The sequence below is a fragment of the Drosophila novamexicana genome, unplaced genomic scaffold (genome assembly GCF_003285875.2).
Source record: "Drosophila novamexicana strain 15010-1031.04,08,12 unplaced genomic scaffold, DnovRS2.1 tig00000068-arrow-arrow-pilon, whole genome shotgun sequence".
NCBI lineage: Eukaryota > Metazoa > Arthropoda > Insecta > Diptera > Drosophilidae > Drosophila > Drosophila novamexicana.
The window spans coordinates 866,070-888,126 of NW_020824770.1; the positions used below are offsets into that span (position 1 = coordinate 866,070).

Genomic DNA, 22,057 nt, shown 5'->3' on the forward strand with positions numbered 1-22,057 from the left:
GAGGTATTCATCAGATATACTCGTCTCTGGCGACCGCCGTACAAACTATTGACTGCGATATATAGCACACACAAATTGTTACTGTTCGTACTAATTCATTAAATATGTATATAGCGCATTTTGTGGTTGTTGTTGTAGTTGTTCTCGAATGTTGCGCATGCGCGCTTTTGACCTGATTCATTCAACGCTTATCAGTAATTGTTTTTTTTTTCTGTTTTGTGTCGTTATCAAGCTCTGTACTCAGTGCAAGGCACACCACACGCCATGTGCTTAGAAACAGTGTCAAACGCAGCATATCTTGGCATCAAATGCAGCATCTTGAGCTATTTTACAACACTGAAATGTTCAAGCCTTGAATTTTATTATTTTTAAATACATTTTTATTGTTTTCTGTTAAGCAAAAATACGTTGAAAATTGAAAAAATTAAAATCATCTCAGGATATCTTTACATATAACTAGCTAAGTTAACAATGTAGTATAAAAGTATTCGCCTTATTTTTAATATTAATATATATCTATAAATTGGAGAATAAAACAAAAAAAAAGTCTCTTGGCAGCGAATTCTATGGGCTGTACCTCTGAAAATGCAAGAAATCGATATTTATCGATTATGTTTCAAATCGGCTTGAAATGCACATGCGATTAAGTCATTGGCCACTGATATTTATCGATTTCGGGCGAGCTTGAGAAGCTATCGTTGACTTAATTATAGACTCAAGTCGCAAAAAAGATTATCATAATGAGAGGCCTATAAGGCATACAACGTTAATCTAGACGAGTTCTAATTTACCGGGTCACCGGACGTTACTTATGTGCACATCCTTTAGTTAATGCGGATATACAATTTGTTACAAAGACAATTTTATGAATAATATAAATAGTTTAATGTACCAGAAGCGACAGCTATTCTGAAAGTTGTTAAATACTCTTCAGATTTTGTTTCAAGTCCTTGGATCAGGCTTGCAACTCGGCAAGTATTTCAGCTATTCAGCTGAAATCTAGTATGTAAGTTGGTTGAGGAAAATTCAATGAACTACTTAGGGACAGGCGCGACTGATTAAAAACTGTGAGATCTCATTGGCGAGTGACAAATTAATGTTTTTTGCTTTTAAAACTTTCTCATACGCAGATCACATCACACACTCAGATTGCGCATGCGATTGGTGTCACGTAGCTTAGGAGCCGAGTCCACGTTCGAGTTGCCAAAGAGGAGCAACAGCAGCAGCAGCATCAGCACCACCACCTCGAGCAGCCACCAAGCTGGCCACCACAAGCTATCGGCTGGTTGTGGCGCCGGCTGGCAGCCAAAGGAGCGCTGGCAATGTTGTCGTTAGCACCGGCGGCACGGTCAATACGACCGTCAGCACTGGCGGCGGCAGCAATAGCTCCAACAGCGGTGGCCTTAATGTGACCACAATAACAACAACCAGCAGCGGTTCGCAGGCGCAGTCGTCGTCCGGTGGCCATAGCAATGGTACCACCTACAAAATCGAGATGCTCGACGACGATATGCAGAGTCTGGCGACGGATGATGAAGACGATGATTTGATTAGCAGCGAGGGCAGCTTATATGATGGTGATCTCAATACATTGGCCAACGATGACGTTGCCCATCAGCTGGCGGCTGCTGGGCCAGTGGGCGTGGCAGCGGCCGCTGCCATTGCCAGCTCAAAGAAACGCAAACGACCGCACTGCTTCGAAACGAATCCATCGGTGCGTAAGCGGCAACAGAATCGTCTGCTGCGCAAATTGCGCGGCATCATCTACGAGTTCACCGGGCGTGTGGGCAAGCAGGCGGTGGTGCTGGTGGCTACGCCGGGCAAACCGAATACCAGCTATAAGGTATTTGGCGCCAAGCCGCTGGAGGATGTGCTGCGCAATCTGAAGAACATTGTGATGGATGAGCTGGATAATGCGCTGGCGCAACAGGCGCCGCCGCCGCCGCAAGAGGATCCGTCACTGTTCGAACTGCCTGGCCTTGTTATCGATGGCATACCGACGCCTGTGGAGAAGATGACGCAGGCACAGTTGCGCGCCTTTATACCGCTCATGCTGAAATATTCAACGGGACGTGGCAAGCCCGGCTGGGGCAGGGAATCGACACGACCGCCATGGTGGCCCAAGGAGTTGCCCTGGGCGAATGTGCGCATGGATGCCCGCTCTGAGGATGACAAGCAGAAGGTGGGTGGGGTGGGTGTTCAAAAGCCGCCCCAAAATTATGAATCGTGTCTTATTAATCGCCCCATCCTCCCTCCCTACCAAAAAAAAAAACAAAAACAAAAACCCACAGATTAGCTGGACACATGCGCTGCGCAAGATAGTGATCAATTGCTACAAATATCACGGACGCGAGGATCTGTTGCCCACATTCGCGGACGACGAAGACAAAGTCAACCAGCTTATCTCACAGTCTGGCGACGAGGATGAGGACATGGAGCAGCTATCCAACACACCCACCATACAAACGGTGCAAACGGTCACACCGGCAACCAATACAAACACCAGCCAAGTAAGTATAAGCCAAGCTGGCAGCCATAGTTAGGGGACAACAAATATTTCGATGCTCCTTAAAAGAAAAAAAAACGAAATGTTTAATTAATGTTTATACACGGGATTCCATCATAAACACACAAACACATCTTCACCCTTTTCATACTTAACTAATACACACAACATTACATTTGCACAACAACAACAACAACAACAACAACAACAACTGCAGCCACAACAGGTGAACGTGGTGAAGATCAACAGCGCTGGCACCGTGATCACAACGCACACGGCGCAAACGAATACGCCGGCGCCAACGATCATCCAGAGCACAAACAATCAGCATGTAACCACAACAGCCACGTTGCCGGCATCCACAAAGATTGAAATCTGCCAGGCTCCAGCGCCACAGCAGCAGCAGCAACAACAACAGCAGCACCACCAGCAGCAGCAGCAACAACAACACCAACACCATCAGCAGCAACAGCAACAACACCATCAGCAGCAGCAGCATCATCAGCAGCATCAGACAACCAGCGGCAATACGGTGCACATACAGGCAGTTAGCCACAGCTCAGCACAGCCGCAGACCATACAGCTGACAACGGCAAGCGGCACGGCGACGGCCACAGCTGTGCCAACAACAGCAGCCGCTGTAAGTGCATCAGCAGCGGCGGCGGCTGCCGCAGCGCAAGCTGCACAGCAACAACAGACGAATGCAGCGCAGACCGTCACCGCCCAACAGATAGCCAATGCCCAAGTTTGCATCGAGCCCATAACGCTGAGCGACGTTGATGTTCGTACTAATCTGTCTGAACTTGTAACTAAACTAGTCAATCTTCAAATTAGCGGCTCCCCGAGCCCCACCCCTAAAAGCGGATGGCTTGGGTATTATGCGCGTGTTTTGCTCTGGCCAAAGCTAAGCAAGAGCACGAAAACGACATCAAAGATTGCCTACATATGGCATAGCAATTGTTCCCATAGGCTTGTTTCATAAGACAGTAGAGTTATTAGGAGAAAAGAAAAGCTAGCAATTGCAGAATATGTCCAAGAGATCTTGAAGACACAACTACTTGTTCATAAAACAAAATGTTTTCGATCGATACTTCCCATGGCATCTATTGGATATAGTTGTCAGATCCAACAGACTATGGCATTTTGAACAGCCTGCAACAAACACATATTCCAGAAAGTGAGAAAGTGAGAGTCTAGTTGCAAAGAATCAGACTGACGGACATGGGTTGATCATATCGCCAGTTAATGCTGATCTAGAATATATACATATATAGTTTATAGGATTGGAGTCGTCTTCTTCTATACTTTACACATTTCATGACCGAATTATAAATAAGATTAGGGAAATCCGAATTGGTTGTTTATTATATTAGAGTACTCACGGATATTAGATGACTAACATAACTAAGTACCTTTCATGTTATTATCTCAGTTTTCTATTCTCGGAACGTATCAATCCATCATATTTTTAATGTGATGTTTCAAATGTGATATTCACGTTTATTGATATATATTAAAAAAAATGTTAAAAGTCGTCTATAGACACTTGGAAATCGAATTTCTAAAAACGCATTCGTTTTCACGTATTTTCCACAGTTGTGTTTGAAATGTTCACTACTGAAAAAAAATCAGCTTGCAAGCTTTTCGGTTCCAGTCAGTCGATGATCAGTTTTCAAATTTTTCTCAATATCTTCCAACCATAAATTTTAGTTTTAGAACACGAGTGATTTGCTATATATACCTAATAGGGATAATACTTTTTAATAATTGAATGACGCGCATAATGCTCAAATCCAGCTATTTCGTTATATGTTTTTTTTACCTTTTGATTATTGTTATTTATTATTATTTGTTCTTGCTTTGTTAACTGCATTTTATAAATATTTATAATACTATATGTAAGCAAATATAATTATTAGTTAAACAATTTTTTTTGCTAAAAAACATTTTTTTTAAATATTATTTTTTGCAATTTGTTGTTTTTTTTGTCCTTTCGTTTGCAGCAACATTTAGATATGATTTTTATGCCATGCGCCCACATTAAAACCCAATCAAAGTACACACACATGTAAATACACTACATTCGGCCACCCGAAACACAATAACAGCAACGACCAACACACACACAACAATTAACACTACACAAAAAAAAAAAAAAAAAACAAGATATAATATAACTTTTTTCATGTTGCGTTTCATTTCTTATTCATTGTGTTTTTTATAATTCTCTTTGCATATTCCTTTTTTTGACTTCGTTGTTTTCTGTTGTGCTGTAGCGCATCCTTAACATTGTGCTGATAATTAACATACTCTTAACATTCTTCTTAACAGTACACCACACAAACTGTGTTGTCGCAAAACGCCGATGGTACTGTATCGCTCATTCAGGTGGATCCAAACAATCCGATCATAACGTTACCGGATGGCACAACGGCACAGGTACAGGGCGTGGCAACGGTAAGTCTTGTAACTTTCGGAAATTAGCATTCTTTGGGTGCTGTTGGTAAACATTTTTGAAATATTTTTGCAGCTGCATCAGGGCGAAGGTGGCGCCACAATACAAACGGTGCAAAGCCTTGCCGACGTGAATGGCCATGAGAATATGACCGTGGATCTAACCGAGGCGCAGGATGGTCAAATCTTTATCACCACCGAGGATGGGCAAGGTAAGTGCAAATAGAAGTCTGCGCAGCGGGCAGCAAGCACACATCGGACATAACCTATTGGTTTTTGTTGTAACACAATAGGATATCCGGTCTCAGTGAGCAATGTCATATCGGTGCCCGTCTCCATGTACCAGTCAGTGATGGCCAATATGCAGCAGTTACAGACGAATAGCGATGGCACCGTGTGCCTGGCTCCCATGCAGGTAGATAACAGCAACTCATCCAACAGCTCCAATAGCGTCACGCGCAGCAATAGCAACAACAACAACAATAACTGTAGCGTCGGCAGCGGCAGCACGGCTGCTGCGCCAGCTCCGCTGCTGGGCATCTCAGTTATCAACGCTAACGCGGTAGTGGGCCGGCGTATCGCTGGCAGCAGCGCTAGCGTCTCAGCAGCAATAGCACCAAATGCCGCCCAACAGCAGCCGTTTACATTGCAAGCGCTGCCGAGCACTCGCTTTTACTGGAGCGCAAGTCCGGCAAGCGGCAGTGCCAGCAGCAACAATATGAGTACCGGTGCTAGCTATAATCTCGCCAATAACAATAATAATAGCATGCTTACTAACAACAATAATAATAATAACAACAACAACAACAATAATAGCATAAAAATGCCAATGCCCATAGTTTTAACAGCACAAACGACGTCGACTGCGCAGCGGCGTCATGAATCAAACACTTCGCGAAGCGCAACAGCGCAAAAGCGACGAAAGCTTACCAACAGCAGCGCAAGCGCCAGCAGCAGCAGCAGCAACAACAACAGCAGCAGTAAAGTCGCAAGTTTTCGCAAAAATGCAAAGGATGTAACGGTTGCTGCTGCTGCTGCTGCCGCTGCCGCATCGAGCAGCGCTGCTGCGGCCATACGTTGTGTAGACAGCGCCAGTCTGACAAATGCGACCGGCGCGCATCTGCAGCTACCAGCTAAAACCATCAAAGAAGAGCATTTGGAATAAACTTACAGCAGCCACTGTAGCAACACGCACGCACGCACGCACACGCACTTACTTGCCACATTTATCCCCTCCCTCAACCCAAAGCTAGCTACTATTGCACATACCTAATCTAGTCAAAGCGGCGCTGCATGCACTCACACAAACAAACAAACACACACACGCACACGAACCACTTGCCATTTTTACTTACATTTAAACAAACATAGCTGTACATACAAACAAACACGCACACACACACACACACACACACACACACACACACACACACACACACACACACATGCATACATACATATAAACAAATGCAAACAATTGTGAATGCCGACAAATACCAAAAATCAAAAAGAAAACAACATTAAGCTTGCAATAATTTGCCTTAGTAATCGATATGTAGCATAATCGATAAGTATAAAACAAAATATATATTTAACACCCTACTAACAACCCCCACACTGAATTTAAAGTGAGCCAAAAATCAAACTTTTTTAATATTGAAACATTGAAACCAAAAAGTTAAAAAAACAAACAAACAAAAAGTTGAAAATAACAAAAAAAAAAAAAAAGAGTATGCATAAAATTGAATTGCCAAGTTCCTAAAACACAACAAATAATTATGCAAAAAATTAGATTTTGTTTATGTTTATTATTTATGTTTTTTAATTTTGTAGTCGCGTTCGTGCTTCAATCCAAAATGTATAAAAATAAAATCGAAACACAAGCCAAATATTAACGTATTGAGTTCAACAATTGATTTCATATATATTTTAATTATTTTTATTGCTTTTTTTTTTGTGCAATCCATGGAAAATGCTATGCAAATATTTGATTTAGTTTGTTAATAATTATAAGTAGTTGGTTTTAGCAAACAGGGAATTTGAATGCTAAAGTTTTTAATTGTGTTAAAAAAAACATTTGTGACGTAATCAAAATTTTAAAAATTAATTCCCCATAACAAACCAAATATCATAGTCATATTGTTGAAATCGTCCAACGTAGCCAATTTGCATTCAAAATGTAGCAATTAATTAAACAAAAAAAAAAAAACAAAAACAAAAACAAAACAGAATTAAACCGCCCACATGCCATTTGAGCTAGTTTAAAAAAGAAAAGAAAACAATTTTAAAAGAATATCTAAATAGAATATTGTGTATATTATGAAAGTCATGTGGCCAAAAATGTACGTGCATACAATAATTTTATGTTTATTACAATTATTATTATTACTATTATTATTATTATTATTATTGTGTTTAATGTTTTTATTACTGATTATGTTTATTATTATAATTGTTTTAGAGCAAATTTTAATTACGTGTAAACCAATGCAATGAAGCGAAAACAAAACAAAAAATCAAACAAAATTATTGAATAAATTCTTTGTTGTTGTGATTTTATAATTTCAATTCCCTCATTTCTTTTGTTTATTTATAAACACTCTATTTAATTTGTCATATCATTTTCTTTCTTAGCAGGTCATCAATTTTGTTATAGGTCTACAAATTTCCTTGCTATTTTTTATTTACCTGATTTTTGAGTAAGTATGATTTCTCAATATCTTTATTTTTTGACTGTGCACAATACAAAAACGCCAGCGACGAAATGATTAAGACAATCAAATAGTAATTTGTAAATAAGTTTAATGAAATATGTATTTAAATTGTTATGACTTGTGTGTATTTAGAATGATTTCAATTTTCTGTCTCTTCCGTTTGGCAGGTGGAAAATGGGGATCAGCTGGAAACCATTACCGTTTCGCCAGGCATGCACCAAATGATGATCCAGGGCGGACCTGGCCAGGAGCCGCAGCTGGTGCAGGTGGTCAGCCTGAAGGATGCCACGCTACTTAGCAAGGCCATGGAGGCCATCAATTCGGGCAATGTCAAGGCCGAGGACACAATCATAATGGAGCAATAGACAAATTGAAATGGAACTGGCACCGCAATTGGAACTCAACACGAGCTTCAATCATAATCTAGATTGATCACGCATGTAAATGCTTGACGACACACTCATAGATTTAATGCATTTTTTGATATGATTACGCGAATATATATTCTATATAATATATATAATAAATAGTTACTCAAATGATTATATATAGTACATAATCCACGACGCATAAACGAAAATATTTTAGAAGTACCTGAAAGGTGTTGCTAAAACAAAACAAAAACAAGAGCAATTTATAATTTGATTATTTGTTATATTTTCACACCCCAAACCCAAGTTATTTGTATCGATCTAGTCTATGCAAACGAATGAACAATTCTTCTAGTCATCAAATATCCAGTCGTAATAAATATAAAAAACTCTATTTTTCTGTTTCTGTATTTGTACAAACAGTTTTAAATATGTCTTCGCATAGAATAATATTTGAAGAACAAGTTAACTTTGGTATGCAATTTTTTTTTTAAACTTATTTAGTTTTAAATAAAATTTTCGACGGCTTAACAAATAGTTAAATTAATATCAATGGAAAACTCTTAATTGAAATAACAGTTTTTGGGGACCCTCCCCACTAGCAAAGGGTACCGTACTTAACGTTTCTGCAAGTACTCATATACCTATACATATACCTAAACAATTTATATATATTAAATATAAATAAAAACTATGCAGAGTTACTTGTACGTATGTTATGGGCTTTATTACATAAACTCACTACAATAAATTCTCATTTGCATTCATGCATTAACATCTAGTCATAAAGTTAAATTAAATATATATTAAAACCAAATTATAATTCATCTTAGGCCAAACAAAAATTAAACAGGAAACCCAATGCAATGTAAACAAAAACATCACTTTAAATTTAATTATTAATATTAATAAATAAACTGTATACAAAATGTACTCACACTTATTATGTTCATTGGAAAACCTTTGGCCACAACATACATATATATTTGCATCCATTTCCATGCAAAAACAGATGCCAAATCCTAAGATGTATTCTTTTAAGACTAGTAAATGCAACAATATAAAAGGAGAGGAAGCCAATGGATATACGCTGGTATCTTCCCGATCGGATCAGTCTTATGAATATCACAAGCTTAGCCTTAGAATGATTAAAATGTATACCACATATAGGGCCACATTGATCACGATTAAAGTAATCATTTTTCCGCTGGAAACTGCGGACACCGAGAACGGGTGGTTTTCATAAGGACAACACTTGTTTAAGCCGCCTTGTGCTTTCTCTTCTTAAGAATGTAAGAAATTTGAAGCTGAAAATTACTTTCACAGAAACCCCATGGAAATATCATGTATGAAAAACGTAAGTACTCTTAGTTGATTTCAGTTTAGTAAGAACAACTTTATATAGTCATTCATAAAGATCGAAGATATTTGTGTCGAATCAATTTTTCAGCACATTTCAGACAGATCCTTTCTTTTTTTTTTGTTAAACTTGTTTGGAATTGGAATAAAAACAAATGTTTGTTTACTTTATTAACGGTATTTTCATTAATAATTATTGTAATTTATTAATAGATTACAGGCTATGTAGTTAATGCTAACATCTGTAACGCATTATCATTATTTGTTTTTAAAAATTAAATTGTACAAAAAATCTACACAACAACGCAAAAAAGAACACGAAATATATAATATATATATATATATATATATATGTATATATATATGCATATACATTATACAGGTGCATGTATAGCATATGTACATATATACATTTATGATGTACGTATGTATGCATGTATAACCCATAAGTGTTTTAAGAGCACAACTCGTCCTACAAAAAAAAAAAAAGGAAAACAAAATTTTACAATTTTTTTTCTTAAATTAAGATTAAAGTATATTATGCACTAGAAAAAAAAAAACCAAACAAACGTAAAGTGGGGGCAAAAAAATAAACCAAAACAATAGCTACGCAACAAACATACAAACAAAACTAATATTAAAAAATAATTATAGTAATTATGGTTAATAATAGCTACACAAAAATTTCGCTATTAAACAAAAGGTGCTAACTGATAAGGCAAACCGAAACATGGAAGAGGCGACATCATCTTCGAGCACAAACAATGTTTGCCCGAACTTGTCGATGGGCGCTGGGGGAACTGGGGGTTTGTAAAGAAACTTGACTAAACTTGTTGGAGCGACGTTGTCAACAAAAATAATATATATATATATATATATATATATATATATCTAGATAAATGATAAGATAAACTGTGTGTGCCCTATAGCTCAGAGTGCTCAGCAGAAAAACTCCAGTGCGCCTGCCTGCCTGGCTGGGATATTGAATAGTGGGTTTAGTTTTAAATTGAATATAACTGCTATTGTGTGTATTATATAATTGAGTATTAATTAATTACATTAGCATTGTATTTTTGCTTTTAACAGTTTGGTTATTGTTTACTGATTATTGTTCAGTCGCCAAGTTTTTCCGATTTTGTTTTGTTTTGTTTTTTTTTTTTACAATATTTTAAAGCTAAAATCTCTCTTCTCTCTGTCTCTCACTCTGTATTTCTGTCTGTCTCTTTCTGTATTATGCTATAATTGTGTTTTTTTTCGTAGATTGCAAAAGTTAAAACCTGCTAAATTTTAATGAGTAGATGTTCGCTTAAAAGAATATATGATTTTGTACTCTGATCGCACTGGGTCTTCAAATAGGGTTTTTTTTTTTTTGGATGGTGTTGGTGCGGGAGGAAGGTGGGGTTGGGGAGTCAAAGCTTCAGCGGTGGTGCACTGAATACTGAGCTAAGTGGACTAAATACATAAATAAATGTTTTAGCTAATCCGAAGGCAAAGGGCGTTGACTTCTCGCATTTCGCAACACTGGCATTCTTGAATTCCCACACTATTTATCGCCGCCGCTCTCACTGGACGTTGTCGTCTGTTTGGTTATCACTGAAACCGGCTGATGCGCCGCTGGCACTTCGTTGGTTGCTGCTACCGCCTTGTACTCGCTCTTGATGTTGACCAGCAACTGCTTCTGCATCTGATGCTCCAGCATAATGGCATCCATTTGCCGCTCAAACTCGGGCAGGAAGGCGCTCTGCTGCTCTTGCTGTTGCTTGTAGAGCGTTTGAGCTTCCTCGCGCATCTGTGACAGCTTGGTGTCCAGGCTACGCAGCGAATTGGACAGAGCTGCTTGCAGCTGGGTTGTCGGCGACGGCAAAGGCGACGTCGCTTCTGCTGCTGCTTCTGGCACCTTTGGTGTTGATGTTGGCGACGGCGTCGTCGTCATTAGCCTCTGCAGCACACTGACGCGCGGCGTTGCTGCTGGTGGCGGGGATGCATTGCTATTAACGTCGTCCGGTAGCTCCAGGCTGCTCGCACTCGCCGGCGACAATGTGGAGCTTTCACTTAAGCTATAGCTCAACTGGCGTATGACGCCGCCATTGGCTTCGCCTCGCTCCCGTTGCTCCTGCTGCAGCTTTTGCTGCTGCTGCTGCTGCTGCTGCTGCTGCTGCTGGTACTGAAGATTGCGCGCCGATGTCACATTAACGACATTGACTGATTTGGATATTGAGTTCTTGACGTGACCTGGGGCCGGCGGTACTAAAGCCAACTGGGCCGGCGATGGCGCCTGTTCCTCCAATGTCAGTGTCGTGTTGCTCGAGGCGGGCGAACTGCAGCAGATATCTTCCATGGTATCCATGTTGACATCGCCATTCGACGCATCCGCACTGCCATTGACACCAACACTATTCGCGCTCTTTTGCAGATTCTCAATTAGATACAGCACAATGCGCTCCAGCTGTTGTGGCGCCCTCGATGCAGGCAGATCGGGACTGGTATGCGTAGGTATATCGGCCTTGATAATGGTCGAGAATTTGTTCTTCATCTCCTGCACCTTCCGCTTGCCGGCCTGCTCGTCCAGCAGCGTATTGACGCACAAAAACGAGTGCACCTTGTTGCTGCTCTTGTCAACCTCGAGGAAACCCTTCGATTGCAGGTATATGAAGTGACCATTCCGGGACAACAGGCGATAGCAGCTCTCACCATAATCGCTATTGCAGTCATACATTTGTCTCAGCGCGACAATTACCCAGCGCACATCATCCAAATGCATAAAGCTGAACGGGCTCAAGTTGCGAACCTGGGAACAACAAATGCACACACATATATGTATATATTAGTTTAAACAAGTGCGCAATGAATTATTATAGTTATTACTAATATGTACTAACTATAGCTATATCTATATATACATATAAATATATATATGCTGTAAGAAATATGAGTACATGCATGCACGGATTATTCGCCCCTCTAAATGCGTATATATACGTACATATATGTTCCTGTTCTGACCTCGAGCTGCGTTTATATAGTCATCTATCTATGTCTATTTGTTAATCAAAAATTGCAACACAGCAAGTTGCATGCAGATTCTCTGTTCAGATGCACGCACATCAAGTTTATTTAACATACATTATCGCAAATCCCTCCTAGATTTTGACCTTCTATGCAATTGTCATCAGTTTAAGTAATTCAATGATATATTTGATAGCTGTTCTCAATGCCTCTCTCTCTCTATACCGTTCTCTTAATTTACTGTTATCTCCCTTGTAATTCCATCGCTTCTCTCATTTAAATATCGCCTTTCTATGCGATTTTCATAAGCTTTAGCATACAATTTTCGATGTCATTGGCATGAATTTTAAATAGTGATATTTATAAAGTTTTCTTTTATAATAATCGATTCTAAAAGCTTCTAAAAGAATAAACGTACATACATATGTATGTATCTGTACGTAGATGCTTGCAAATTAGAATGATTCGTTGCCAGAGTTGATTCTAATGTGCGAAAAATGCGAATTTCACGAACCTCTATTCTTCTACACGAGAAATAAAAATATAATGCATATATACAATAATTAATATTTAATGAATTCGATTGGCTAATTTGATGGGGTTTTTCAAAAGTCTTTAAATACAAAAAAGCGAGCATACAAACAAAAAAGTGTTCAAATTTAAGGTGTCAAATGCATGGTTAATAGAAATCATAATGTCGAAACTAGAAAGTTCTTTTCCAAAGTTCTTGTTTGCCAGCGACAACTGTGCAGATGCATATATGCTGACATTGACTGACATGAAGGTACACAAGGATAGGGGGGGCCACTCACCTCATCCTTCATGTAGCCCGCCACGATGCCAATGCGCTGATCACAGTCAATGATGCTGCCGTCGATGAGATGTCGCGTGCGGTACTCCAGCTGATACGGCTCCGGCTGGCGGCACAGGAGGCTCAGGCAGTTGGACTCCTCGCGCATTACGCGTGCCATGGCCACCAGGACGATGTCGTTGCCGCTGATGCCGTGCAGGGCAGCCTGCGCGATCGCATCGTGTTGCGGCAGGCAGGGCGACGTCAATGTCGCTGCTGATGTCGTCGATGCTGGCACCGTGCCTGCTGCCGCTGCTGCTGCGGCGGCGGCTAGCATATTGTTATTACGCGAGCGCCTTATCAGCTGCGATACGATTGGATAATTGGCGGCCGCCCCACCCGTAACCGATGAGTCGCTGCGCCTAAAGCAGCCGTCAATTTTGACCACCTCATAGTGACGCGTCGCCTCGGCCCGGGTCGAAGCACGGGCCAACCGCACCGTGAAGCAGCGTCGATCGGCACGCAGACGCTCATCGATGGCAGCCATATGGGCGATTGTTTGGGGGCTGGGCGTGCGTGTACGCTCCAGATCCTGCTCCAGTTCATCATCACCATCATCATTGTCATCATCATCGCTGGCCGACGTTGACTGCGACTGTGAGTGCGACTGCGAGTGCTGTTTACGTCGTTGCTGATAAAAGAGAGTCTCGATGTCACGTGGTATTAGCTGTTGACGCAACAGCGCCTGATCATCGGGATGCGTTATCTGCAGCAGATTCTGTCCATATAAATCCGACTGGCAGTGGCCCAGCAGCTGTTCCACGCTCCCAGACACAAGCACTATCTGCCCATTGCAGGTGAGGGTGAGAAAAAAGCTGTCGAGCAACTGCATCAACGTATCTGTTAATTGCGGCGTATCGCCGGCGATGACACCGTTACCATTGCCTCCACTTCCGCTAGAATCTCCACCTCTGCCCGCGCCCTTCACATTCAGCCTGCGTCGACGTCGTATCGCCGACTTGCCAAATACGTACTGTAGCCTGAGGCCGTGTGTGGCAAAGCGCAGCACCGCGGTCTTATCCAGACGCCGCGTTGATTCGGCCGCATGCGGCACCATTGTGGCCAGCTCCTGTATGCTGGCATTGAGTTTGTCCCGCCGCTGCTTCTCGGCCAGATTGCGCGCCTCCCGTCCATTTGAAGCGCCGCTGGCGTCGCTTGTCTCACTATCGGCGACGGATACTGTCATAACTGCGACGCAGCCGCTGCCGCTGCCGCCGCCGCCGTTTGCCGTGGCTGCAACTACTGCTGCCATTGTGTTTGTGTTTGTGTTGGGTGTGTGTGTGTCTGCGTGTGTGTGAGTGTAGGCGCTGCTTTTGTTATGGATGTAAATCGTTAGCTTGTTTTGATTTTGATTCTTACGTTTACGTGTTAAACGGCTTCCCAATACGCTTTTTTCCATGCATTTGGTGTTTTAGTCTATCTGTATTGTTAGTTTCTTCCTATTATTATTTTTAATTGGCGCGCTGAGGAAAATTGTCACTCTCCATAACTTAGCGGCCGATTCTGATGCCGTTGCCTCTCTGCGCTCGGCTCTGTTTGCGTATTTCGTTAATAATTTTGAGTTTTTTTTTTGTTGCTATTTCTTTAAAGTTTTCAAGGTCTCGCTTGTCGTGTTGTTGTTGTTGTTGTTTTTGTTGCTTCTCTTGCTGCTGCTGCTGCTGCTGTTAACCACCTTTGGGCTATGCGCGCGGCCCCCTCCCTCTGCCCACTCACTCTCTGGCAGCGTATGTTATTTTCCGTTTTATGGAATTTTTTTGATTGCGTTGCGAATCTCAATCTCCTTTGCGTTGTGGCTCTAGCTGCGTTGTTTTTGTTGTTGTTATTGTTTTCGTTGTTGTTTTTGTTATTGCTGGTCTTACCGTGCAGCGCAGACTAGTTGCAAGCGAATCAATTGAAGGTACGTACAATTACATAGAATATCGCACGCACTATTTTGTTTATATTAGTGATTAATTGTTTATTAAACAATTATGTAGCTCGGCGACATTTGGGGCAAAATATATACATATCGATATATCGATATGCGCACACTCCTATCGGATTCCACGACAGGACAGTTCAAATAGTTCCGTCTGACTATAGCAAGCTACAATTATTTCATGAAATATACGACAATATTTTAGAAAAAAATTCACAAATATATGTATGTATACTATACATAGTTGAGAAACCATTTCCACTAAATTTAACAATCACGTCATAGGGTCAGGTCCGTTTCACCTGTGAACCAGCTCAAAACGATGACATCACGATTTCGATAATAATTCCAATGAACACGAACACACACACGCCCAATCATCGTGTGTGATTCTTCCTCTTTCTCTAGCTCCACACTTGGCACATTTGCCAGCTGTGCACGTGAAAGCCGCCGCCGCAGCAGCAGCACCGACAACGCAAACGTAAACTATTCAAGTTTGCTGATCATAGTGCTTACGAATTTTAGATAATTTTGGTCCATTATACAGCAGGTCACCTGTCACCTACACCCTACACAGATATGTCCAAGGCCAAAGGCAAGAAGAAGGAACGCTTCGATGAGGAAGAGGAACAGCTAGAGAAAGTGAGTGCAAATGAAAAGAAAAATGCGTCAAAGAAGGGCAAAAAGGGAAAACGTGCTGGAGGTGGCGGCGGCGATTCCAGCGATAACGAATCCCTAACTGCCAGCAAGTTGTCCAATATTGACGCAGATGATCTGGAAAGCGTTAAGTCCTCGCAAAGTAAACAGCAGCAGCAGCAGAAGAAGGCTGGCAAAAAGGGGAAGAAGGGGAAACGCAACGACGATTGGAGTGAGGATGAGCAGCCTGCGAAGCCCCTGGCAAAAGCAGACAGCGATGGCTCCGATGAAGAAACGGCGCCCGTCGCTAAGCCAGCTCCCAAAAAACAACAGCAACAGACCAAGAAAAGTAAAAAGGGCAACAAAAAGAAAGCGAATGATGGTTTCAGCGATGATGATGATGATGACGATGATAAGGATAATAGAAATGGTGATAATGAGATAGAAGATGAGGAGGAGGAAGAGGTGGCGGTAGCTATAGCCAAGCCGGCGGCCAAGAAATCTAAAAAGAAGCAGCAGCTTAAGAATAAATTTGCGATGAGTGACGATGATGATGATGATGACGATCTGGATGACGACAAGGATGTAGAAGATCAGGAAGAGGATGGGCCAGAACTTGAGACGACCAAGCCAGCAGGAAAGAAATCCAAGAAGAAGCAGCAAGAGCAAAAGAACAAATTCGAAATGAGCGACAATGACGACGAGGAGGAAGTTGAGGATGTGCAGCTACTCGAGACGGAGCCAAAACCTGAACCTAAGAAAGAAGAGAAGCTAACTGAAAAGATTGCTGCCATCACGCTAAAAGAAGCTGAACCCGAACGGGAGTCAGAGGAGCCAGCGACCACGCCCAAGTCGGAAGAGTCAACGGAAGCAATTGTTGAATCCAAAGACAGTAAGGAAAAGAAAATCACGCATAAGGAGAAAAAGAAGCAAAAGAAACAACAAGAATATGAAAGGCAAATGGAGCTAATGACGAAAAAGGGCGGCACCGGTCACTCGGATCTAGACAATAATTTCACCATGTCGCAGGTGCAGAAGAGCGCTGGCCAACAGGCAGCTCTCGAGCATGCCGTGGATATCAAAATTGAGAATTTCACGATATCGGCCAAAGGTGAGTGCATTTTAATTTCACAAGTTTATGCAATTATGCAAAATGAATCATATTTTCACCCTCTTGCCAGGCAATGATCTATTTGTGAATGCCAATTTGCTGATTGCTCATGGACGTCGCTATGGCCTGGTGGGTCCCAACGGTCACGGCAAGACAACGCTGCTCAGGCACATAGCTACACGCGCGTTCGCAATACCGCCCAATATTGATGTGCTGCTGTGCGAACAGGAGGTGGTTGCCACTGACAAGACGGCCATTGAGACAATCCTGGAAGCAGATGTGAAGCGTACCAAGATGCTAAAGAAGAGCGAAGAGCTGGAGAAACAATTCGCCGATGGCGATATGAGCGTTCAAGAGGAGCTGAACGATACATTTGCCGAGCTGAAAGCCATTGGTGCCTATTCGGCCGAGGCAAGAGCGCGTCGTATTCTGGCCGGTTTGGGCTTCAGCAAGGAGATGCAGGATCGTCCCACAAATAAATTCTCTGGTGGCTGGAGAATGCGTGTCTCACTCGCACGCGCCCTCTATTTGGAGCCAACTTTGTTGATGTTGGACGAACCGACCAATCATTTGGATTTGAATGCGGTCATTTGGCTGGATAATTATTTGCAGGGGTGGAAGAAGACGTTGTTGATAGTATCCCACGACCAGAGTTTCTTGGATAATGTATGCAACGAGATAATACATCTGGACCAGAAGAAACTGTTCTACTACAAGGGAAACTACTCCATGTTTAAAAAGATGTACGTGCAGAAGCGACGCGAGATGATCAAGGAGTATGAGAAGCAAGAGAAACGACTGCGCGAGCTGAAGGCCCATGGCCAGTCCAAGAAGGCGGCTGAGAAGAAACAAAAAGAATCGCTGACACGCAAACAGGAAAAGAACAAGACCAAGACTCAAAAACAGGAAGAGGACGATGGTCCTCAGGAACTACTGGCCCGACCCAAGGAGTATATTGTCAAGTTCCGTTTCCCGGAACCATCGCAGCTCCAGCCGCCCATTCTGGGCGTGCATAATGTGACGTTTGCTTTCGAGGGCCACAAGCCTTTGTTTGTTAAAGCTGATTTTGGCATAGACCTGACCAGTCGCGTTGCTATTGTGGGGCCCAATGGCGTGGGCAAATCCACGTTTCTCAAGCTGCTGCTCGGTGAACTGGAGCCGCAAGAGGGCGAGCAGCGCAAGAATCATCGCCTGCACGTGGGGCGCTTCGATCAGCATTCGGGCGAGCATTTGACTGCAGAAGAATCGGCTGCTGAATATCTGCAGCGTCTATTTAATTTACCTCACGAGAAGGCCCGCAAGGCGCTGGGCTCCTTTGGCCTCGTCAGCCATGCGCACACCATCAAAATGAAGGATCTATCTGGCGGTCAGAAGGCGCGCGTTGCTCTAGCCGAACTGTGCCTTAGTGCGCCCGATGTTCTCATTCTCGATGAGCCGACCAATAATCTGGACATTGAATCGATCGATGCCCTGGCCGAGGCCATCAATGAGTATGAGGGCGGCGTCATCATAGTCTCTCACGACGAACGTCTCATACGCGAAACAGGCTGTACACTTTATGTCATCGAGGACCAGACAATTAACGAGATTGATGGCGAGTTTGACGATTATCGCAAGGAGGTGCTCGACTCCCTGGGCGAGGTGGTTAACAATCCCAGCGTGGTAGCCAATGCAGCTGTGCTGCAATAGCCAACGAATGAATTTGTCTCGTTCTCTTTAATTGTTGAAAATCACTTCACTAGATAGCCTTTTTTATATGTGGGCCACAGATCCCAATAAAGCAAGTACATAATGTTGAACTATTTGGAAAATAATATCGTGTTTATTTGAAAAAAAGAAAAAAATAAATAAAACCTGATAAAGAATGGACTTAAACCTAATTGGAGGTTGAGGGCTTAGGGCCTACAGCATGACGGAACCTTTACTTAGCCATGGCGATAGAACTGCTTCACATTGTTCAGCAACTGGGTCATCGCGTTGTAGCTATCCGTGTCAAAGTCAATGTTGTCGCCGCCAAATTCAATAACCTGCGAATCAATTGAGATTATAGCGAGAATTTCGTCAGACATCAGCTTCACTTGCCTCTTTGGCGCGTATGGCGTCGCCAGCATTTGGAATGCCTATAACCTCCACCCAGGCGCCCTGGGCAGCGCCTAGCTCGCTGGGTAGGCTAATGCGCAGCTTCTGGTTATCCGTGCTGAGGCCCATTAGCGTCGTCCCGGCAACGCTCTCCACGCGCACCATGATGCTGACGGTTTGGCCGGCAAACTGTTTCAGCATGCCGCCATTAACAAGAGTACGGGGCTCAAAGGGAACATTCATGTTTGCAATCACAATATAAGTTTTTATACAAATTAAACGACCAACAAATGCAAATGCGTCTCTCAGCAAGAAAATAGCGCGTAAAAGTCAAGGAAAGGTGCTGGGACAAGGCAAATATCGATTTCGTTTCGATTACAGTTCGATAGTTTTAGCGCACTATCGAAGTGTGGCATTAAAACCGAAAAAGGTGGCAACTATTTTAAAATTCTAATTGGCTTTTTTTCTGTAATGAAATTTAGATTTGTAATTGGCAGCCATTGCACCATACAGCGTTTATGTTAATCTGACGCTCCATTAAGTCTCAACAATATTTAATAAATTTAAAAATAGCATTTATATATATTTAAAGCAAAATCGATTTACAACACAGTTGACAAAAATAATACTCTTAATAATACTCTTAATTTTTTGTTAAGTAAGGCCCCATCTGTTGATTAAATCTACAAACGCTTTCGCAGCTTCAGACTATGATAGAACGAGCCCACCTCCTTTGGCAGAATGGAGGAGCGTGCTGCGGGCTCAATGGATTTCTCAAATGTATTGTACGTATCATCCTGGGCGATCTCAACGACCAAATTCTCATCGTTATCGTCACTGGACGGCGGCTCTACGTAAATATCCGGCGGTGGCAGCTTAGTGCGCTCCCTTTTGGCCGTGTGGCCCATGCTGCGTCTTCCCAAGCCCGAGCTGCGTCGAAGCGTGTTTTCCAGCACACGCACCTTCCTGATATGCGTCTTCAGTGTCTTCTGTGTAACAGCCACAGGACGTGGAACGGGCATTCGCAATGCCGGTGATGCTTTCAAGCTGCTCAACGTCTTCATCAGATTCCGCTTGGCGTTTGGTGTCAACACCTTACCGCCATTACCAGAAAGGGGCAACTTTCTCTTGTGCAAATTGCCGGTGGTCTTCGCCGCCGAGCCTGTCATAGAAGACATCTTTATATTGGACGGAGTCTTGCGCAATGACATCGTTGAGGCAGACAATGCTGATGTGTTCCTTAGCGACAAAGGCGTGCGTGGAGCCATCGACCCGGGTGCAGCCGGTGGCAACATCTTGCCGTGGGTTGATGAGGCTGTCCCTCCCTGTTTGCGAGCAGAACTCTGCAGCTCCTTGGTCTGGCGAAGGCGCACCCAATCGTTGGCCATATGCTCCAATATGTTCTCCCCATGGACCAGAAACGGAGATTTATGGCGCATCTCATAGGCTTGCACCAATTCGGTAATTTGCTGCTCTATCTTTGGCAGCTTAGTGCCTATAGCCTTGCGCTCGCGTTCCTCCTTTAGAAGCTGTCCACCGCGATTGTTGAAGCGATTGGGCTCGTTGGCCTTGGCTTCTAGCGCCTCCATACGTGCCCAGAACTCGGCGCGACTAGCAAACAGCTCAAATATCTCCTTGTTGCTGTTATAAAAACTCTTCAGATCATCCAGTTCCAGCTCATGCAGCTCCAGTAAATCCTCGTTGTACCACTCATTGTAAAAGTTGGAAAAGCGTTTGCGCTCCTGCTGTGATTTCAGTGTCAAATCCCACCACTTTTGAATCTCCACTCGTAGCTGCTCGATGAAGGTCTTCAGGTTCTGACGACGCAGCTCCTGGCAGCGCTGCAGTTCCTCTTTGAGCACATCATAGGTCGCTTGTGTATACTCTTCGGCCTCGCGTACTCTGCGCATGGCAAACTCGTCCGATTCCTGCAGACGCTCCCAAAGCACGTGGATCTTCTCGCGCATATCGTCGATCCGTTCGCGCAGTTCTAGCACCTGCGCGGCAAACTCTTTCTGCATGAAACGCAGCTTTTCGAAGATATTTGGAGTCAGGCTCTGGTTTGCCTGGCTGAGCAAATGTTCTTCGGCGGCTGTGTCCGGCCGTATACCGAGCAGCCTCATGTCCTGCTTGATTTGGCTGCGCAGCTGGAACAGCTCTTCCATGCGGCGCGTGCGCTCTGCTCGCAGATGCTCGAGGTGTTTACAGAAGGATGACATTTCTTCCGGTTTTGGCAGTGGATCGGCCAGCAACGGTAGCGGCAACTCACCCAGTTCTTCGCACAGCTGATCCTGCTGTAGAAGCAGCTCACATATCTCCGCGCGACGTATGCGCAGCTCCTCCCGCAAATGCTCAATACTCTTGTCCAGCTTTTGCAGCCAGACATCCAGCGGCATGTCCTCTGGTTTCTCGCCAATATCCAGATTCCTGTGCAGCAGGCGCCTCAAATCTGCGGCCTCTGCTTGCAGTCCACTGATTTCATCCTTGATTAGCTGTTCCTTCTCATTTGATTCTGTCAGCAGGTCGCTGTAGAAATTTGTAACGCGGTCTCCTAATTTGCTCTTAAGAATCAGACAATATTCCTCATCAAACATATACGACCACTTGCTGAATAAACGATCGACATGATCGCTGGTAACAGCCAGAATATCTGATTTTTGTTTTTGCTCAGTCATTTTTATAAGTCATTAATTGTTATGAAAATTACAAATTCAGTGAAAATGAGACGCCAACATCAATTGAATGTTTCGGTAAATTTAAAACACAAATAAATGTTGCCACCTTTTTAAAATACTATCGGTTAAATGAATTAACGTGGAAAGTTTCAGCAGCGACATCTAGCGACCGTTCACGGCTGTAAAATAAAAAGGTACAGTCCGAGGGCTGCAGAAAACATATTGCGTAGAGCCTTAGTTTGCCTGCATAACATAACATAATTGACAAATTAATATAAATCTGAGCAGTTGGTATTTACAAATGACATTATAAGAAGCTTTTTAAAATGAAAAATAAATTAAGAAAAGGATAATGAATTTAAAAATCATTTTCTAACT

The 22,057-nt window shown here is 42.8% G+C and overlaps 5 protein-coding genes across 8 annotated transcripts; 2 read left to right on the top strand and 3 right to left on the bottom strand.

Moving 5' to 3' along the window:
• Window positions 1-1,204: 1,204 nt before the first annotated feature.
• Window positions 1,205-8,201, top strand: LOC115771337 (DNA-binding protein Ewg). 2 transcript variants are annotated; one of them, XM_030717005.1, is made up of 8 exons: window positions 1,205-2,182; window positions 2,292-2,510; window positions 2,724-2,896; window positions 2,990-3,287; window positions 4,838-4,963; window positions 5,037-5,172; window positions 5,254-5,375; window positions 7,842-8,201. In XM_030717005.1, exons 1-8 carry the CDS (start codon window positions 1,496-1,498, stop codon window positions 8,037-8,039), a joined length of 1,959 nt encoding a protein of 652 aa, XP_030572865.1. In that variant the 5' UTR covers window positions 1,205-1,495; the 3' UTR covers window positions 8,040-8,201. The 2 variants fall into 2 exon arrangements, with proteins under 2 accessions (XP_030572865.1, XP_030572866.1); XM_030717006.1 differs by lacking the exon at window positions 7,842-8,201 and having other exon boundaries at window positions 5,254-6,384.
• A 2,398-nt stretch (window positions 8,202-10,599) lies between these two features.
• On the bottom strand, window positions 10,600-15,327 carry LOC115771364 (neuronal PAS domain-containing protein 2). Of its 2 annotated transcripts, XM_030717048.1 has the most exons (3): window positions 15,120-15,327; window positions 13,223-15,059; window positions 10,600-12,192 (listed from the first exon to the last, which is right to left on the bottom strand). In XM_030717048.1, the coding sequence occupies exons 2-3, from the start codon at window positions 14,657-14,659 to the stop codon at window positions 10,948-10,950; spliced, it is 2,682 nt and encodes an 893-aa protein (XP_030572908.1). In that variant the 5' UTR covers window positions 14,660-15,059; window positions 15,120-15,327; the 3' UTR covers window positions 10,600-10,947. The 2 variants fall into 2 exon arrangements, with proteins under 2 accessions (XP_030572908.1, XP_030572907.1); XM_030717047.1 differs by having other exon boundaries at window positions 13,223-15,327.
• A 110-nt stretch (window positions 15,328-15,437) lies between these two features.
• On the top strand, window positions 15,438-18,736 carry LOC115771363 (ATP-binding cassette sub-family F member 1). 2 transcript variants are annotated; one of them, XM_030717046.1, is made up of 3 exons: window positions 15,438-15,659; window positions 15,726-16,925; window positions 16,996-18,736. In XM_030717046.1, the coding sequence occupies exons 2-3, from the start codon at window positions 15,758-15,760 to the stop codon at window positions 18,612-18,614; spliced, it is 2,787 nt and encodes a 928-aa protein (XP_030572906.1). In that variant the 5' UTR covers window positions 15,438-15,659; window positions 15,726-15,757; the 3' UTR covers window positions 18,615-18,736. The 2 variants fall into 2 exon arrangements, with proteins under 2 accessions (XP_030572906.1, XP_030572904.1); XM_030717044.1 differs by having other exon boundaries at window positions 15,438-16,925.
• An 85-nt stretch (window positions 18,737-18,821) lies between these two features.
• LOC115771365 (replication protein A 14 kDa subunit A) lies at window positions 18,822-19,337 on the bottom strand. Its single transcript, XM_030717049.1, has 2 exons — window positions 19,008-19,337; window positions 18,822-18,952 (listed from the first exon to the last, which is right to left on the bottom strand). The coding sequence occupies exons 1-2, from the start codon at window positions 19,245-19,247 to the stop codon at window positions 18,851-18,853; spliced, it is 342 nt and encodes a 113-aa protein (XP_030572909.1). The 5' UTR covers window positions 19,248-19,337; the 3' UTR covers window positions 18,822-18,850.
• Window positions 19,338-19,588: 251 nt separating this feature from the next.
• On the bottom strand, window positions 19,589-21,719 carry LOC115771352 (protein regulator of cytokinesis 1-like). The gene has a single exon (XM_030717025.1). It carries the CDS (start codon window positions 21,677-21,679, stop codon window positions 19,688-19,690), a length of 1,992 nt encoding a protein of 663 aa, XP_030572885.1. The 5' UTR covers window positions 21,680-21,719; the 3' UTR covers window positions 19,589-19,687.
• Between the last annotated feature and the right edge of the window lie 338 nt (window positions 21,720-22,057).

Bases quoted from the DNA above. Each gene is read 5' to 3' on its own strand.
- LOC115771337 (XM_030717006.1), top strand. From the start codon at position 1,496: ATGCTCGACGACGATATGCAGAGTCTGGCGACGGATGATGAAGACGAT. The intron at 3,288-4,837 runs GTTCGTACTAAT...TCTTCTTAACAG, and splicing joins TAACGCTGAGCGACGTTGAT to TACACCACACAAACTGTGTT. The intron at 4,964-5,036 runs GTAAGTCTTGTA...ATATTTTTGCAG, and splicing joins AGGTACAGGGCGTGGCAACG to CTGCATCAGGGCGAAGGTGG.
- LOC115771364 (XM_030717048.1), bottom strand. From the start codon at position 14,659: ATGGAAAAAAGCGTATTGGGAAGCCGTTTAACACGTAAACGTAAGAAT. The intron at 12,193-13,222 runs GTGAGTGGCCCC...TGTTGTTCCCAG, and splicing joins CGGGCTACATGAAGGATGAG to GTTCGCAACTTGAGCCCGTT.
- LOC115771363 (XM_030717044.1), top strand. From the start codon at position 15,758: ATGTCCAAGGCCAAAGGCAAGAAGAAGGAACGCTTCGATGAGGAAGAG. The intron at 16,926-16,995 runs GTGAGTGCATTT...CCCTCTTGCCAG, and splicing joins TTTCACGATATCGGCCAAAG to GCAATGATCTATTTGTGAAT.
- LOC115771365 (XM_030717049.1), bottom strand. From the start codon at position 19,247: ATGAATGTTCCCTTTGAGCCCCGTACTCTTGTTAATGGCGGCATGCTG. The intron at 18,953-19,007 runs GCAAGTGAAGCT...ATTGATTCGCAG, and splicing joins ACGCCATACGCGCCAAAGAG to GTTATTGAATTTGGCGGCGA.
- LOC115771352 (XM_030717025.1), bottom strand. From the start codon at position 21,679: ATGACTGAGCAAAAACAAAAATCAGATATTCTGGCTGTTACCAGCGAT.